This window comes from Saimiri boliviensis, chromosome 17 (genome assembly GCF_048565385.1).
Source record: "Saimiri boliviensis isolate mSaiBol1 chromosome 17, mSaiBol1.pri, whole genome shotgun sequence".
In the NCBI taxonomy this organism is placed as follows: Eukaryota; Metazoa; Chordata; class Mammalia; order Primates; family Cebidae; genus Saimiri; species Saimiri boliviensis.
Genome location: NC_133465.1, coordinates 31,094,358 through 31,113,952, shown reverse-complemented (window position 1 = coordinate 31,113,952; position 19,595 = coordinate 31,094,358). Strand labels below are relative to the sequence as shown.

General features: G+C 37.6%; 1 protein-coding gene and 1 pseudogene across 1 annotated transcript in view; both read left to right on the top strand.

The window, feature by feature from the left end:
* Window positions 1–19,595, top strand: part of NLK (nemo like kinase) — a 169,657-nt gene that overhangs the window by 77,561 nt on the left and 72,501 nt on the right. Inside the window, exon 2 of the mRNA XM_003931405.4 lies at window positions 12,524–12,653. Coding sequence (XP_003931454.2) covers window positions 12,524–12,653 — 130 coding nt within the window. The remainder of the gene's footprint in view (window positions 1–12,523; window positions 12,654–19,595) is intronic.
* Window positions 15,360–15,513, top strand: LOC120367080 (U1 spliceosomal RNA; annotated as a pseudogene).

Genomic DNA, 19,595 nt, shown 5'->3' with positions numbered 1-19,595 from the left:
GCCACCGCACCCGGCCTTATTTTAATTTTTAACCTAGCTCTCTTGGAGTCCTGCTTATGTCTGCATAGCTGAGTAGTCAGCTATTGGTTAAAGGTTATGCTCAAGCATCTTTAGCTAATAAGGCTTATACCTGTGTGTGTGTGTGTGTGTATGTGTGTGTGTGTGTGTTGGGAGAGCATCCGGGGTGTGTGTGTGTGTGTGTGTGTGTGTGTGTGTTGGGAGAGCATCCGGGGTGTGTGTGTGTGTGTGTGTGTGTGTGTGTGTTGGGAGAGCATCCGGGGCGTGTGTGTGTGTGTGTGTGTGTGTGTGTGTGTGTGTGTGTGTTGGGGGAGCATCCAGTTTTCAACTATGCCCAGCTTTTATTTTCTGCTGAGCCCTCTCAAGTTTTTCCTCATATGCAGGAAGCCTCTCAGTCAGCAAGAGATGTATGGAATGTTTAGGCTGTCTCTGGTCTCCTCTGGGCATTTATTTAGCCATCAATTAGCCAGGAATGTCTGGGGAGTTTAGCCCCCTCTGTGGCTCTCTCATTTCCAGAATCTCCTTGTTAAATTTCTTGATTTCTGAAAGTCTGCCCTTCTTCTCAACCAGGACAGCAGCCTTTGGATAGCAGAGCTATAGGCTTTCTGTTCCTTTCTAGTTGAGTTTAATGCTTTGACTTCTCAATGCTACTGGGTGTGGGTTTTTTGCCCTCCCTTTCAAATCATGTTAGCTCCCTGAGTCAGCCAAGCTGCTAGGGTTTGTAGCCAGCCTGGCCCAGTAACTATTACATGTACTGGTGCTTGGAGAGGGTGTGGCAGGGGGGTGTAAGAAGCAGCCCCAAGCTGTGACTCCCACTAGTCTTACACAAATGTCAGCAGTTTTTTTGTGAGAACACTTAAATTTGTCATTTGACTTTGGACATTTTCTGGAGTCCCAAAATGGCTGTTTTTGACACTTCTGTATAGTTTTATAGTTGTTTTGAGGGGAAAGGATTTGCTGACCTCTTCAGTTTGCCACAGCTGGAAGTCCTGCCTCCTGTTTTGTTTTGTTTTGTAATATTTTTGATTTTGGTTATTTTTAATTAGGCTAACTAATTAAAAACCTGAAGCACATCTGTATATTGTAGCCGCTTCAGCATTTTGCTTCACAATGGAAGAAGTTAGGAGATTGTGATTAGATTAGGGATGGGGCTGTGGTCCTAAATTTACTGACAGCACTTTCCTGTGGAATGCTTCCTAATAACGTGTTCTTCTGTAATGATGAAGAAAAATGTTTATTTTTTTTAAGCAAGCAGATTCCTTTGGAATTCTATCACAACATAAAAGAGACAGTATACTCCTCTGTACAGAATGAATTTGTGGCACGGGGAAGGAAGTGACGAAGTTCTTTGGGCTGGTACAGATATATATCTATATGAAAAATAATGGAAAGACTCATCCTTTTAAAAAGTTACTCATTATACAGATTTAAGCTAAAATACTTTTCTTGTGCTGGAAAATTAAGCTGGACGGTTTGCCTTTTTAATAAAACCTTTCTAGTTATTTAGTAACAAATATACACAAAATAAGATGTATAACTCAGTGATGTATTACAAAGTGCATGCCTCTGTAACCACTGTTCCCATGAAATGTAGGACATCACCTGCACCCAGAAGTCCCTAGTGCTCTCTGGATCCAGACCCCAAGAAAGGGTTCTTGGATCTCACACAAGAAAACATTTGGGGCAAGTTCATACAGTAAAGTGAAAGCAAGTTTATTTACAAAGTAAAGGAATAAAAGAGTGGCTACTCCCTAGGCAGAGCAGCCCCGAGGGCTGCTGGTTGCCCATTTTTATGATTATTTCTTGATTATATGCTAAGCAAAGGATGGATTATTTACACCTCCCCTTTTTAGGGCATATAGGGCAGCTTCTTGATGTTGCCTTGGCATTTGTAAACTGTCATGGTGCGGGTGGGAGTGTCTCTTAGCATGTTAATACATTATCATTAGCATATAATGAGCAGTGAGGACCACCAGAGGTCACTCTCATCACCATCTTGGTTGTGGTGGATTTTAGCTGGCTGCTCTACTGCATCCTGTGACTTAGAATGCCTTAACACCTAAGAATGCAGCCCAGTAGGTTTCAGCTTTATTTTACCCAACTCCTATTCAAGATGGAGTTGCTCTGGTTCAAACACCTCTGACACTCTACCACCATTGTCCTCTTCTCCTAAGACAATCACTTTCCTTTTATGCTAGCAACTTCCTTTCTCAACAGTTTCTATCTCCTAAGTGTAGATCCCTAAATATTATAGTTTAGCTTTGCTTGTATTTTAAATATTATGGAAATGATATATTGTATGTATTTATTGTGACTGTTTTCTTTTGTTCAAAATTATGTATCTATGTTGTTGCATACAGCAGTAGTTCATTTTAATTGCTGGAGAGTATTCCATTGTTTGAATATACCACAATTTACATATGGTATATTATATATTGAACATTCTGTTTGTAGATATTTATTTCCAGTTTTAAGGGATTACAAATGTTGCTGCTCTTAATATGCTTGCATGTGTCTTAGTGTATAGATATGCATATTCCTTTTGGTTATATACCTAGGAGTCAAATTGCCACATCATAGGGTATATATATTTTTGACCTAATAGATAATTTCAACTTGTTTTCCAAAGTGATTATAACAATTTACCCTCCTAAACTGTAAGAATTTCCATTGCATTCCATCTTAACAAAACATTTGCTGTTGTTAGATTTTTAAAAAATTGATTTGTAGGAGTTCTATATACATCTGGATAAGAGCCCTTTGTTCCTTGCAAGTGTTGCAAGCATCCTCTCCTATGGGACTTGCATTTTTACTCTTAAAAATGTACAGATATGAAAAGATGTTCTTGATTTTAAAGTAGTCAAATATATCAATTTTTTTTCCAGTGTGATTAGTGCTTTTTGTGTCTGATTGAAGAAATCTTTCCCTGCCTTAATAGCATATTCTTTTATATGTTATCTTCTAAAAGCTATGTGATTTTGCTTTTCACATTTATATCTACATTCTACCTGGAATTCATTTTTGTGTATAGTGTGAAGTAGGTGTAGAGGTTCATCTTATTTTTCCAAGTGGATATTTAGTGGTTCCAGTAACATAGATTGAAAAGATACTGTATCTGGCAGAGTTCAATCAGGAGAAAGAAACCACACCAGTTATTTAAACAGAGTTCAATATGGAAAAAAATGTTAATTAGGTATAAAGTTGTCAAGTAGGTAACTAAAAATGGAAGAAGAGAACACTGAGATATCTCAAAACTGGCAGTTTCCACCCCACAGCAAGAAGAAGAAAAGGAAGAGGTTGGAATTATTAAAATTTAGAACCATGTGATGTCTGAGGAAAGGATACTGGCTCACTGGTGCTGGTATCTGGAGTGGAAGATGCAAATGTTGGCAGAGCTATAAACTGGATTCAGCTACTGCTTTAAGAAGGTACTACTGCTGGGAGTGAAGAAGTATTGCTGGCATGTCACAGAAACAAGAAACAGAGAGGAAACCCATAGGAGGAGCAAGTTCCTTCTTTCTCCTCCAGCCTTATAGTCTTCTTTTACAACTTTCTATTGCCAGAGCAAAACATGGAGCCAGTTGACAAAACCAAAATGTGATTTGTAGAGTTTAGCCCCAGCATTATAGAGCAGTGTTTAGCCAGATGGGTTTGAAGCTGAGAGAGAGTGGCTTAATAACAGACAAAACTTTCCTGTCTCCACTGCTCTGCAGAGCCAACTCTTTGATAAGTCAAGTGTACATATAGGTGATAGTCTATTTTTAGATTATATTTCTATTTCCTCTGTCTATCCTTGTACCAAAATTACACTGTGTAAATTACTATAGCTTTATTATGTCTTTATATCTAGTAGAGCAATTTTTCAAAACCAACCTATTCTTCTTCAAGTGTTTAGCTGTCCTTAGCACACTTGATCTTTCCTTTTTTTTTTTTTGAGATGGAGACTTGCTGTCACCCAGGTTGGAGCGCAGTGGTGCAATCTCTACTCACTGCAACCTCTACCTTCTGAGTTCAAGCAGTTCTCCTGCCCCAGCCTCCCAAGTAGCTGGGATTATAGAGGGCCACCACCACACCCAGCTAATTTTTTTGTACTTTAGTAGAGACATGGGGTTTTACTATGTTGACCAGGCTGGTTTCAAACTCCTGACCAAAGTGATCCACATGCCTCGGCCTCCCAAAGTGCTGGGATTACAGGCATGAGCCTCCGTGCTTGACCAGCACACTTGAATTTATAGAAAAACTAAAACTGCTTCATCTAGTCTCACAAAAAGGAAGCTGTGGAATTTTCTTTTTCTTTCTTTTTTTTTTTTTTTTGGAGACGGAGTTTTTTGCTTTTGTTACCCAGGCTGGAGTACAATGGCGCGATCTCGGCTCACAGCAACCTCCGCCTCCTGGGTTCAGGCAATTCTCCTGCCTCAGTCTCCTGAGTAGCTGGGATTACAGGCACGCGCCACCATGCCCAGCTAATTTTTTGTATTTTTAGTAGAGACGGGGTTTCACCATGTTGACCAGGATGGTCTCGATCTGTCGACCTCGTGATCCACCCACCTCGGCCTCCCAAAGTGCTGGGATTACAGGCTTGAGCCACCGCGCCCGGCCGAAGCTGTGGAATTTTGATTAGATTTCACTCAATCTATAAATCAATTTGGGGAGAATTTAAAATTTTACAATGTTAAGTCTTCTAATCTGTGAATATGATACATCTTTCCATTTATTCTTTTTTTTTTTTTTTTTTTGAGACGGAGTTTCGCTCTTGTTACCCAGGCTGGAGTGCAATGGCGCGATCTCGGCTCACCGCAACCTCCGCCTCCTGGGTTCAGACAATTCTCCTGCCTCAGCCTCCTGAGTAGCTGGGATTACAGGCACAAGCCACCATGCCCAGCTAATTTTTTGTATTTTTAGTAGAGACGGGGTTTCACCATGTTAACCAGGATGGTCTCGATCTCTCGACCTCGTGATCCACCCGCCTCGGCCTCCCAAAGTGCTGGGATTACAGGCTTGAGCCACCGTGCCCAGCCTCCATTTATTCTTTAATTTTGCTCTGTAATATTTTTAAAACATCTTTTATAGAAGTCTTATATAGTATCTGTTAGCTTTAATCCCAGCTATTCCATATTTTTAATATTATAAATAGTATTTTTTATAAATTTCATTTTTATTTTCAAAATTTCAAGCTTACTTTATTTTCCTTTTGTATAATAAGACCCCATTATACCTACTACCTAGATTCAGTAATTAACAAGATTTGCTTCATTTGTTTCAACTATCTTTTTTATTGTTGTTGCTGAAGTATTTTTAAACAAATCCTGGCTCTCATGTCATTTCACCTGTTTATACCTATAAGTGTGCGTCTCTAGAAAATATGGACATTTTATTTATAATTAATTCTAAGCCATATTCACATTTCTTCTTTTATCTTTTTTTAAATTTTTATTTTGTGTACGAAGAGCTAATATGGTTTCTTTCATTGGGTGGATACCTTGGATAATTCATTCAACAAAGATCATTTAGTCCAACTGAATGAAACCTATATCCTTCATGTACTGATGGGAACACTGGTAGCAACTATTGAGGCCATATTTCAGGATCAGACCGTGTGGGTTTGAGCAGACACAACAAGAGTAAGAACCCTGGCTGAATTTTCGTGGTGGCTCCAGTGGAGCTGCTGGTGACCTATCTTGCTTTTAGGAGTGCGACCAGGCAAAGGGCCTCTTTTATTTGAAAACTGTTTTTTTTACTGTTGATATGTTCAATTTGATTTTAACTTCAAGCATATTATTCACATTTTGTATTATTAAAATATTAGTTTAGCCATTACAATATTAAAGTATGGTCTGACAATTCAGAACAAAGTTTTTTTCTGATGTGAACTTTATTTCTAAACTCATTAATATTTTTGATGTCTGCAAAGCCACAGTTACAAACCTACCGTGTGAATAAACTGTCTTTTTCTTTCAAATGTTTTCTACGTTTATAAACCTAATGTACTACAAAAATTGCCACTTGTCAAATTTAAATTTTTTTCTAGTCCTCTAGTGTTCCTATTACTGAACGAACACATATCTTTCAGGTAGTCATCAGTGGGATTAAAAGCAAGTGAATTGGCCGGGCGCGGTGGCACCCAGCACTTTGGGAGGCCGAGGTGGGTGGATCACGAGGTCAAGAGATCGAGACCATCCTGGTCAACATGGTGAAACCCCATCTCTACTAAAAATACAAAAAAAATTAGCTGGGCATGGTGGCACCTGCCTGTAATCCCAGCTACTCAGGAGGCTGAGGCAGGAGAATTGCCTGAACCCAGGAGGCAGAGGTTGTGGTGAGCCGAGATCGTGCCATTGCACTCCAGCCTGGGTAACAAGAGCGAAACTCCGTCTTAAAAAAAAGTGCATTTTTGTGTGACATAGTTTTAGTTTTACATGCCCTTTGGTGACCTCGTCTTGCCTAGACAAAGTTGTTAAAATGCAAGAGGGAGATACAGTTGTGAATTATTTTCCTTTGTGACTTTGCACAGAAACCTTTCTTTCATTCCTTCAACTGGTTTTCCTCCCCATGCAATATTCATAGGTCTGTTTCTAAGTGAGGACTGTGGCTAGTGGGCCATGAAAACTTCCTAGACTTGGCAGACTGGGCTATATCGTGTTCACCCTCTAACATGACAAAATCCAGCATGGCAGTTTTCCCTCAGGCAGTTCAGACTCCTCATAGAGATATTTAACAGTGACTGAGGAGGAAGAGTCTCTGTATCTCCCCAGCATCTATAGTATGGATGGAACTGATTAATTCAGGATCTAAAGAACAATTAAGTACTCCCAAGACCACAAGAATTAGCATAAAATGATTTTCAGCTGCAGTTTAACTTATCCAGCATATTGGTGGGGACCAAAGGGGCCTTATGAGTTAGGTTTCACTCGCTAGTACTAAGTACTTGAAATAAATAATGACAGCCATTGGATGGCTTACCTTCTCCTTATCCTTTCTCCATTATCAGCACCTTCAGGTGTCTCACTGCAGATCAGAATGTCCTAGTGCTGTCTTATCTGCTGAGATCTTTGCAATGTTTACTTCATTAAACACAGAGTTAGAGGATGTTTAAGTTTTTATTTAACTCTTTCAGTCAAATATAGATATTTTGCTGCTCTTGATGACTAATGTTAGGAGGATATGAAGAAAAGAATGAATTGTTTCACGGCTTTGGTTGAGCTATTGTATAAGGCCCTTTTTCTTTGTAAAATAAACTAGCAAATTTGTGATCATTTTATATATCCTGACAAGATGGGAAAGGATTTCTTTCTTATACATACCGCTAACCCAACAATTAACAAACTTGGATAAACAAAACAAACAACTTAGCAAAGAACTTGGCTAATAAGACACATTAAATATAGAAAATGAGAATCTGTTTTTTATTTATGCATTTTGGATGGGGGAAGGGAGACTTAGAAAGATTTCTTCTAAGTTGTGTACAACTCTGTAAATATGATGAGTACACACAGATAATGGCCTGTTAAAATTCTAATTAGACCAGTGAGAAATAAAATTGTTTCTTCTGTAATTTATTACATTAATTTCTTGTGTATCCTTGAACATATAACAAGGACCAAGGTACCTATAGGATACATTTCCTAGGCTTGTTCGTTGTCCAAAATTTTGCCTTATTTTGCTATTTTTTTTGAAGCAGAATTAATCTAAATACAAGTAAAAATAAGGAAATGAATTTCAAAATAAATGTAAAGACAATAATCTAAATATTTAGAGTCTAGTTAGGAGGTTCTATTACTGAGATGTGTACTGCATTGGTATAGTTGACATAGTAATTGTAGTATATATAGCAAGAAATGGAGGATTACTGATTACAGCTTTACGTGAATAGAATTAGAAGAACCTGATTTTTTAAAACCAAGTCAAAGCACTCTTTTTATTATAAGTTATTTATTTGCTTTGAATAGCTAAAAACATGTATCAGAAACATGAACTTTAAAACTGCTAAAACATGGGGGATTCTTTACATAGAAAAACATAATTTCTTGGAGATTCTTGCTGACTTAAAGATGTTTTAAGGCCGGGCGCGGTGGCTCAAGCCTGTAATCCCAGCACTTTGGGAGGCCAAGGCGGGTGGATCACAAGGTCGAGAGATCGAGACCATCCTGGTCAACATGGTGAAACCCCGTCTCTACTAAAAATACAAAAAATTAGCTGGGCGTGGTGGTGCATGCCTGTAATCCCAGCTACTCAGGAGGCTGAGGCAGGAGAATTGCCTGAACCCAGGAGGCGGAGGTTGCAGTGAGCCGAGATCGCGCCATTGCACTCCAGCCTGGGTAACAAGAGCGAAACTCCGTCTCAAAAAAAAAAAAAAAAAAGATGTTTTAAATGACGTTTTAGTGCCTGAGAAAGTATTCCCAATAATAAGTTTCACTTTTGTTTCATTACAACTTTGCTGCTTGTCAGTAATTTAAGCAGATTTGTGACAGTGTTCAGTTTTCTAGGATTAAGAAAACTCAACAAAATGACCTCAACAGATCTAAAATGCTTCCTGTTTTTGTTATTGTACTCTTTCGATCAACTCTGTGTCTCTCTGAAACATGACTTGTGGATTCTTCTGGCTTTTTGAAAAACAGTTGAATTTGTAGGTACAAAGAAGTATTGTTAAACTCTGGACAGATATAAGAAAGGATTTTTTCTCAAGACCCTTGTAACTATTTTTAACATGCTGTTTGAAGTATTAATTTAAAACTTAGAAAATAAACTCCTGTTAGTATAACTTGGCTGTTTAAATGACAGAAGTACTATTTTATTTAAGGCATCCAGTGTTCAGCAGAGAAAGTAACTGCCCCAGAATTGTAGGCATAAGGATGGCTCCTTTTTTCTGAAATGAAGAAAGTTGTCCTAAATGTTGTTCATTATTTCTACAGCTGGAGCTTCATTAGCAAGTGCAGTTAGAATAACCATTGTATTGCAGCAGCAGAGAAACTAAGCGCCACAAACCTTTGAGTAACAAAGAAAATAAAAAGAATTCCTGTATAACATGTTCCGCACTTATCTGTGTTCAGTGGTACTGTTTGTGCTGAACCAAAGCATCTGCTACCTCAAGTTAAGAGAGAACAAACTCAACATGGCGTGAAATTACTGCACTGCCATTCACATTCATTAGAGTTAGGTTGTTACCAGCCACAGACATGACTGGCCTTTGTATGAATAATAAAATAAAATGCTGCTTTGTAAATTTTACCTTAAAACATTATAAGATACAGTACTCGCCTTGAGCCTGTGTGAAGTATTTTCAGGAGTAGGTTTATCTCCTTTAGTGGCTTTTCTCACCATAATAGGGTGACCAGTAAGAAGTAGTCAGAAGTTAGGAAGAAGTATTGTATGAAGCCTTTGGAAAGGGCATGGTGTTAAATCAATTTACCTTATGTTTAGAAACTAATATTTATTGTGCCAGGCCAACTGTTAAAAATATTAAAATTACTGAATTGTCATTTGGCAACCATCGTCATGATTCAGGCAAAAATCGTGAATGGATGCTAAAGTTAATGGGTCAAAGTTCAGTGAGAAATAGGATATTAATACAGTTACAAAGGGAAAAAAATAGTAACTTTATAGTGGAGAAACGTGGCAGACACCTCATTCAAGTGATGAAAGTTACCAGTAATGGGACATATTGACATTATGTGCCTCCTGAGATGATGCACTGAGAAGGCATCAGTTCCTTTGTTGTTTATATCAAAAATGAGTAATCTGAATCTATTCATGAGAAAACACCAAACCCAAGTTAAGGACTAGTCTTCAAAGTAACTGGCCTGGTCTGTATATTTCAAAAATGGTAGTCATGAAAGACATGCCAAGTAACTTCTAGCTTAGAGAAGACCAAAGAGATGTGACAGTTGAATACAATGTGTGATCTGAAGATTTCCCTTTTCCGTATTTCACTGATGTTTTTCTCTCCTATTAGCTAAATACTTAAGAAGTACATTTAAACAAAAAGTACTTCTAACTAATAGTCTGAATATATCAGTATATCAGTGTCCCCTCCGATTTTTCTAGTTTATGTGGATTTTAATCAGTATTGCAGATTTGGGTTGGGGTGTGTGTGTGTGTGTGTAATTGTATTACAAACAGGGTCTCACTTTGTGGCCAAGGCTGGTCTCAAACTCCTGGCCTCAAGTGATCCTCCTGTCTCAGCCTCCCAAAGTGCTGGGATTAAATTAACAGGTGTGAGCCACTGCGCCCTGCCTGGGTTAGTATTTTTTAAGCAACAGTCATGAATGTTAGGTCTCCTGGCCTACTTGAGTTGCATATGAAGCTACTGAAACTCAAAAATGTTAATACTTAATTGCCTGTAGTCCCAGCTACTCCGAAAGGCTGAGGCAGGAAGACTGCCTGAGCACAAGAGTTCCAGGCTACAGTGAGCTATGATTGTGCCACTGCACTCCAGCCTGGGTGACAGTGAGACCCTGTCTCTAAAAAATAATAATAATAAGTAGATAATAATTGTTTTATCAAAATTTCAGCCAGTAGAAGAAAATGAAGTCATTGTATTTTTTAAAAAATACTAGAATACTTAATAGAAATAGCACCATGTTGAGGAAAAAAAATACTGGAATACATCATTTCAGCATTTCATGAGCACTTAGAAAAGGAAGTAGTGATCACTAAAATGAATCCATAAAGAAGTTTGATATGGTTTTTAGACAGATACGTAGATACTAGGAATTTTTATTTTCAGGAAAGCAATTTGATGGATGTCTGATTTCCTTATGGATGGGAGGAAGAAATTGAGTGATTGTAGTTCATAGAATGAGTAATCAAATATCCATACTCAAGGTAAATGATTGGATGACAGTCTTGTTGATGATTTCTAGTATTATATCTGTTGCAGAGATCTACTCTCAGTCCTGTTCTAAACTTTATAACTTGGAAAGAGACATTAATGTCACATGGATCAATTTTTTTTTTTTTTTAAATACACAGTCTTGCTGTATTGCCAAGGCTGTTCTCAAATTCCTGGTCTCAGGCAATCCTCCTGCCTTGGCCTCCCAAAGTGCTGGGAACACAGGCATAAGCCACTGAGCCCAATCTCAAATTTTAAAAGGACACAAATTTAGGAGGAATAAATACTTAGAGCATTGGATGATCAGAACAGGGGCTGAATGATAATAGCTGATAATGTTAGGCATGAATTTAACTTAAAAAATTGAACAGGAATAAATTCTACCAGAACAACCAATCTTACTGTGACGAGTAGAAGGAAAAAAAAAAAGCTCTAGGTTAATTCATGAAAAGTCAATTTGCCAAATGACCAATTGGCCATGTATACTCAATTTATAGATATTTCTTTTCCTTTCTTTTCTTTTCTTTCTTTCTCCTTCCTTCCTCCCTCCCTCCCTCCCTTCCTCCCTTCCTCCCTTCCTTCCCTCCTTTCTTTCTTTCTTTCTCTTTTTTTGAGACAGAGTCTCACTCTGTCATCCAGGCTGGAGTGCAGTGGTGCAATCTTGGCCCATTGCAACTGCCACCTCCTGGTTCAAGTGATTCTCATGCCCCAGCCTTCCAAGTAGCTGGGATTACAGGCACCCGCCACCACATCCAGCTAATTTTTGTATTTTTAGTAGAGACAGGGTTTCACCGTGTTGGCAGCCTGGCCTCAGGTGATCCACCCACAAGTGCTGGGATTACAGGCATGAGCCAGGGAGACCGATTTGATATTTCTTTTAACTCTTTGATTAATATGTATCAACTGAGTCCAGGCAGAAAAACAGAAACTGCACTGCTATTTCAAACATAGGGAAATGTAATACAGGGAATTGGTTATATAGGTGTTAGAAGGCTAAAAGAGAGGAAAAAACGTCGGGGGGAGGCACAGTTATTAAAGAGATCGTATCTGCAAGAAGCAACTACCACACTAAGAGCTGGGAAATAAAACGGATAAGGTTATCATTACTTGGGAGCTAGAGGGATCCCTAAGCTGGCACTAAGACTTCCAAGGAGGGGATGTTGTTCAGCTGCTGCTTATATTGAAGTCTGTATTACTAAAAGATGTTCATATACATAAGAAACCAAAATATTTAAATTGTGTTTGAACGTGTCTTCCCTCTCAAATGTACTTCTGAAAATAAAGCATAAAATTGATTTGACTTTGATCAGATTAGTTATCTATGCTGCTTCTGTATGTTTGCTTTTTTCCCATTCTTAAACTGGCTTTCTCACTAATACCTCTCCTACTTCAGATGTGTTAAGTGACCTCTCAGAAAGAGTAAATGTTTATGGAAATTTAGACAGGGATTTTTTTTTTTTTCCGTTAAGCATGGAAGATGAGTTGGGTGACGAAACATCTCTTTAATTTTAGATGTGTACTCTTTTATCTTTCTTACTGATACCTGAAGCTTCATTAAGCAGATAATGTTGAGTGTTTTAAGATAAAGATATTGTCATGACCTGAAATATTGGAAAACAAGGTGTGGAATGATTTCTCTGTCTTTTTTTCCCCCTTCCCCAAATATTGCTTCTTTAGGTCAGTAACAGATCCAAGAGATGGAAAGAGAGTAGCGCTCAAAAAGATGCCCAACGTCTTCCAGAATCTGGTCTCTTGCAAAAGGGTCTTCCGGGAATTGAAGATGTTGTGTTTTTTTAAGCATGATAATGTAAGTGAAATTAGTATTTGGGGAAAACTATTTTCTAAGCCTCCTGCGTTGAATTAGTAAAGTGCAAAAAAAGGGCATCTATAAGTAAAATTTGGAAATTGACTACAGTTTTATGCCAAACTGTGAAAAGCAATAAGTGCACCTGTGAGGTTATAGGTGAATACTTATCGATAGGCTTCTAATGTATACATTCTTACTAAAACAGGTGTGCACACACAAAAAGTTTTCTAAGCTGTAGTCTTTCAGTGCTTTGCTTTCCTTTTATATACACTCTTTATGTCTCTCTATGACTGTCTTAAATTTTCACTATCGAGATTAGTGGTTTTCACCCTCAGCAGCATATTCGACTCACCTGGCTAGTATATTTTATCAGCATTTAATTTCGAAGTTTAAAAATTACACTGTGAATTGTATGACATGCATAAGTTCTAAACTCCCAATCAGGAAACATTGAACCTATTAAGTTTCACACTGGCTTCTGAATTGTGGTGTGTACTCCCATTTGTCAATCTGAATGTCTTTTTTAATTCCAAGAATACAAGCTACTAAATGTGTTTAAAGCCCACAGAAAAGGAGCATGTATTTATAGGGAAAATAGGTTATTAATGGAAAGAAACCACAACCATGATTTTTATTGAGGGGCTTAGAAACCTGAGACAAAGTAGACCCTTTTTGTGACTGAACAAAGAGCAAGTGTAAGTGAATTCTAAGATTGATTGATTGACAGATAAATATTGATTGATGATTGACAGATAAATATTGATTGATGCAAAGCCAATATTGATGTTTAGCTGAGGAATAATACTAATATTCAACACAAAAATAGACTGTAGTGATTTATATAGTGAGAGATTTAAGTGGAAATAATTGACCCTTAATTTTAAGTGTCTTATCTTTATCTCTTAATATTTTTAATCAGATTACATTAGAGACGTGGGAAACAGTTTATCCGATAAAAATAGTATATCCCTTAAGGTTACATAGGCTAGTTTGTTTTTGACTGTGTTTAGAGATGTGAAGACTTACAAACAAATAGACTTATTGTGCTTTGACAGAGCTTCCCTTTAATTAATTCTTAATTAAAAATTCGATACATGTAAAATTTACCTGGAAGTTGCCAGCATTAGAATCTATTTTCAGTTTCATGTGAAAAGAAAAACTGCCTCAAGTTCTTTACATAGTACTCAACCTATGCTATTTTAATTGCCATAATAAAAATTTTATCAGAAAAAAATTATGATTTCTTGTGAGTCTGAGTGTTTATTTGCACAAAAAACTTTAGAACTTTGGCCAGAGTTTTAATCTCACTTTAAGAAACTAATTTGCAAACGTTTGAGGTATTTGTTAAAACTGGGAGTATGAAATTTACCATATGGTTCACTCAAAGCTCCTTGGTTTGACGTATTTAATTTTATTGATTATTCCTCTTGAAATTCTCTTTCCTTAAATTTTTTAAAAATGTATTGCTGTGTTTTAGTCAATTGGAACTGCCTAACAATATATTTGTTTTAATATATTTCAAAATGCCAGTTGAAGCCAGGGACAATGGCTGCATCTGTAATCCTAGCTACTCAGAAGGCTGAGGTGGTAGGATAACTTGAGTCCAAGAGTTCAAGACCAGCCTGAACAACGTCATGAGACCTCATCTCTAAAGAAGAAAGTTTTTTAAATTAGCTGAGTGTGGTGGTATATATCTTTAGTCTCAGCTACTTGGGAGGCTGAGGTGGGAAGATCATGTGAGCCCAGGAGTTCAAGGTTGCAGTGAGTTAGGATCACACCACTGCACACACACACACACACACAATACCACTTGAGTTCCTATTTTACAACCAGTTCCTCAGATTTTAGAAATACTTTAGAATGATGTTTAGTTCTTTCTTAGTTATTTCTTGACTTTGCCTTAGTGTGTTGCCTCAGCATCAAAGAGTGCAGAACTTCTTTCATTGTCAGAGACTCAAGTAAAGGTATCCATGATGAAGAAATATTTCAAGGGTGGCATCAGAAATTTCCTTACTTGGGGCCGTGTGCAGTGGCTCATGCCTGTAATCTCAGCACTTTGGGAGACCAAGGCAGCTGGATCATTGAGTCCTGGAGTTCAAGACCAACCTGGACAACATGGCAAAACCCCATCTCTACAAAAAATAAAAAATTAGCTGGGTGTGGTGGCACACGCTCATAGTCCCAGCTACTCAGGAGGCTGAGGTAGGAGGATCGCTTGAGCCTGGGAGGCAGAGGTTGCAGTGAGCCAAGATCGTGACACTGCACTCCAGCCTGGGCACAGAGTGAGACACCATCTTAAAAAAAATAGAAAGACAAAGAAAAAAGAAATTTGCCTAATAATGATGTCAATGGCTTACTATATTCAGACCAATCTTGGCCTCTTCTATAAAGGAGGGATTGTGTAATAAGCTGCTGTTTGTCTAGTTGGTATTTTTTGCTTGTGACTCATTCCTAATAACTAATTAAGTTATAAAGACAGTATCAGAGGGAATGGTGTTAAGAAATAAAACTGCAAATCACACCAATTAAAACATACAACCAATTCTAATATAGTTTCTAAGAGCTGTACTTTGAAGTCAGAACTAGGTTTGAATTTTGGCTCTACTATTTTTTACTGGTGTGTGTTGGACCTTAATTTCTCCAAGCTTTAAGTTTTTTCATTTTCAAAGCAGACATGGTAAAAGCATTTTAAAAATTGTATATGGCATACTTAACCTGGCAGGGGAGATACCATGATCACGAAGATCCTATTCCCAGGGCATTGCACTCCGGATGCACTGACCCCCGTGATTTCCCCAAATGTGGGAAACTCAACTGCATAATTTGTGGTACTGGGGAACTTCATTCATGCTCTCCCCTGGTCTCTTAATTTTTAAAAAACAAAACAAACAAAACTATATATGGTTGTTGCAGAAATTAAATTTTTTTAATGCATATAAATCTGTTCAACACACACACAACCACTGTTTGGAGCTGCTGAGCTCTATCAGAGAAGAGTGCCTGTAACATCTGTGAAAGTGCTTAAAAGTGAGCCACATAGTTGAAGCTGGCACAGCACCACTGTTTATGTATAATGAATTTCTGCTGTCTATTTCCAAAAGGATCTCAGGGCCAGCATACCTAGTATGTGTGGAATGCCTATCTAAGAGGCAACTGTTATTTGATCTAGTTAAGGCAGCAAATGTTTATTTATTGTGTCCTGTGTAAGAAATGCAGTGCTAGGTCATGTGGAGGATACAATAAAGGCTTAAATCACTTACTTTTTGAAGGGGTATGTTTAATACATACTGCTGTGTGTCTGGAAATTACTAGATGCTTTACATATATTAATTCATTTACTCCTTAAAAATCTTGTCAGATAGGGCTGGTTAACCCTATTTTATGAAGGAGGAACCAGAGGCTAAAGTAACTTGACCAAGGTTAAGGTGGCACAGATTGGACTGTAAATCTGTCTTGCTCTAGAGCCCATGTTCATCAATTCAGCAAACATTTGTTGTGCACATCCTATATGCCTAAACTATATTAGCTTCTGGGGTTTTTACCTTCAAATAGTTGTAATGACTTTCATGATGTGATAAATACTATGATAAAAGTACTGTGGGAGGGCTGCCTGTGTGGTTAAATATTAAGGCAGGACAGCAGTGTGCATAGCAAAGAGCTGGACAGCCAAAACCTAGAAATATATTAAAAGATTCCCTGAAGAGAGGGGCCTTAAAACACAGATTCATGGGTCTCACCTTACACCTACTAAATTGTATCTGGAGTTGAGGCCCAGGTATCTGTGATTTTTTTTTTTTAAAGCTTCTCAGGTGGTACTTGAGAAATTATTGTGGACTTAGAAACTCAAAGATGCATTGAACAGAGAAGGAAAATATTAATATGAGCCTTTTGAGAACAAGATTTGATTGAAGAACAAAGGAATGTCATGATAAAAATGTCATTTAGAAAGATTTTGGTCATTGTTGGAAGGTTGGATTTTAATTTGGATGGCTTTTTATGTATCAGAGAATAGCAACAAAGCCTGGGAGGCTTTAGATTTTCTTTTGAAAGGAAACTTCAAAGTCGCTGTATCAAATTCATTGATTTCAGGTGATCTGAATGAATTTTTACTCGTGCGCACACACACACACACACACACGCACACACGCACACACGAGTAGCTACTTCATCTTAAAGAATACATTCACCTTGAAGTAACTTGGGAAAACAGAAATGGGTTTAGCTTTCTAAAAATTGGTGTTTAGGCTTTTTACTAGTATCTGTCTGAGCTTTTGTAAAATCTGGCAGAATATTCTCTCTGTGCACCTATGTGCCTGTGCTTGTGTGTATATACATGCATAGTTTTAATATGATCAGCAGGGAAAGTGATGATTGAGGTTTTTTACATCTTGTACTCCTTTGAGATGAAAGCTCTGAATCCTCTTTTGGAAAAATACACATATACACAGTTTTAATGTCATTTTAGGCTTTTACTTGTCCTCCAAAGCCCGTTTCAAGCCCCCTTAGGGTCTGTTGATTCCTGCCAAGAGCCTCTGTAACACATGTATTTGACATTTTTCTTGTCTTTAGACAATAACACTAAGTATACAGTAGGTAGCCAGTCTATTTCAAGAGTGAGTGAGTGAATGAAAATGACAGAAATAAAAGAAATCTAAGGTCCTGGAATGATAACTCTCTCTTGGGGTTATTTTATTTTATTTTTTTTTGAGACGGAGTTTCGCTCTTGTTACCCAGGCTGGAGTGCAATGGCGCGATCTCGGCTCACCGCAGCCTCCGCCTCCTGGGTTCAGGCAATTCTCCTGCCTCAGCCTCCTGAGTAGCTGGGATTACAGGCACGTGCCACCATGCCCAGCTAATTTTTTATATTTTTAGTAGAGACGGTGTTTCACCATGTTGGCCAGGATGGTCTCGATCTCTTGACCTCGTGATCCACCCGCCTCGGCCTCCCAAAATGCTGGGATTACAGGCTTGAGCCACCGCGCCCGGCCATGGGGTTATTTTTTCTTGTCCTAGCTCTGGAGTGCTCCAGAGAGGGCTAGAATGAGACAAAGAAGCATCATTCATTTTCCTTTGAATAGTCTGACCTAACCCAAACAACACCTCTTTGAGCTCATAAGTAGGTTACAGAATCATAAAATATGGGAAAAACAGATATGGCCTCACAATACAGACATGCTGTTCAGACATTAGTAATAATAAGTGCTAACTAATACTAACTGTTAAGCCACTGAGTTGGAAAAAGCAAAGGATACTGTAGAGGTAGGTTACTTTTCAGGGAATTTGGTTTTGTTTGCTATGTACCTAAAGTTTGTGGTTCTGGGCAGATTATTAACACATTTAAAATAATGCAGTCTCCCATGTCCATGGATTGGAAGACTCAGTGTGATTGATATGTCTTTTCTTCTCAAGTACATTTTAGTGTAATCCTAATCACAGTCTCAGCAGCATTTTATGTGTATATAGGTATGGAAATTTACAACATTCTAAAACTTAACGGAAATGCACAAGATCTAAAATAGTCCACACAATCTTAAAGAGGTTGAGCAAAGTTAGAAATTCATATTGAGACTGTTGTCTGATATTGAGACTGAATCCCAGGTATTGAGCAACAGAAGGTATAAAGCACAAGATAGGGAACAAGGAGAGACAAATAGATGAATGGAACAGAATAGAAAATTTGTAAACTGGTGTACCACATGTATGTTCACCTGATTTGCAAGAGAAGTGCCACTGTAATCCATTGGGGAATGGGTGACCATTTCAATAAACAGTTCTGAGTCCATGAGATATCCATATTTAAAAAATTAATCTTAGCTATATACATAAATTAATTCAAAATGGATCATAGACTTAAATGTGAAAGGTAAAATAGTAAAACTTCTAGAATAAAACCTAGGCAAATATCTTCATGACTGAGATAAGCAAAGATGTTTTAACTGAACAGGTAAAACAGCCATAAAAAAACTGTTAAATTGGACACCATTAATGTTAATTATCATTAACATTAATGTTAAGAACTAAATGTTCATAGAAAGTTAAGAGAATGAAAAGACAGACCTCAAATGTATGTCGAACAAAATACTTGTTTTCAGATATGTTACGGGCTAGAACAATTTTTAAAGTAAATATTCAGTGTTTGAAGAAGACAAATAGGAGTGTTTTACTTGATATTTTTCAGACTGTGAATTATGCATCTAAATACCATATAAAGAGCTTCTATAACTCAAGATGTTTTGCCCAAAGACTTGATGAAAATTTTCACAAAAGGGGATAACATATTAAAGTGTTTAAAGTCATTAGTCATCAGAGAAATGTAAATTAAAATGACATTGAGTTAACACTACATACCCAACAGACTGGTTGAAATTAAAAAGACTGACAGTAACAACTGTTGGCAAGGACATAGATCAACTAAAACTCTAATCCATTGCTAGTGAGAGGATAAATTTATAAAACTACTACAGAAAACTGGCAATTTGTACTAAACCTAAATATCCACCTACCCAATGATCCAGCAATTCTATTTAGTATACACTCAAGAGAAATGAATGCATATATTTACCAAAAGAGTGTACAAGAAATATTCATAGCAGCATTATACATAATAGCTAGAAATTGGAAATAGTATAAAGGTCTGCCAACAGTACTCTGGATAAGTACTTTGTGATATAATAGCACACTGCACATCGCCAAAAAGGATGAACCACTGATTCACACAGGAACATGGATAACTCTCACAGGCATAACAGTAAATGAAAGAATCTATACACAAAAGACTTCCCTCTTTACTATGCAGTTTGTATAAAGTTCAAGAGCAAGCAAAATGAATCTTCGATGACAAAAGTAAAAACAGTGCCAGGATGGGTTTTGACTGAAAAAAGGGCAAAGGGGTTTTCTAGGAGATTGAAAATGCTTAATTTCTTAATCTGGGTGGTGTTTACA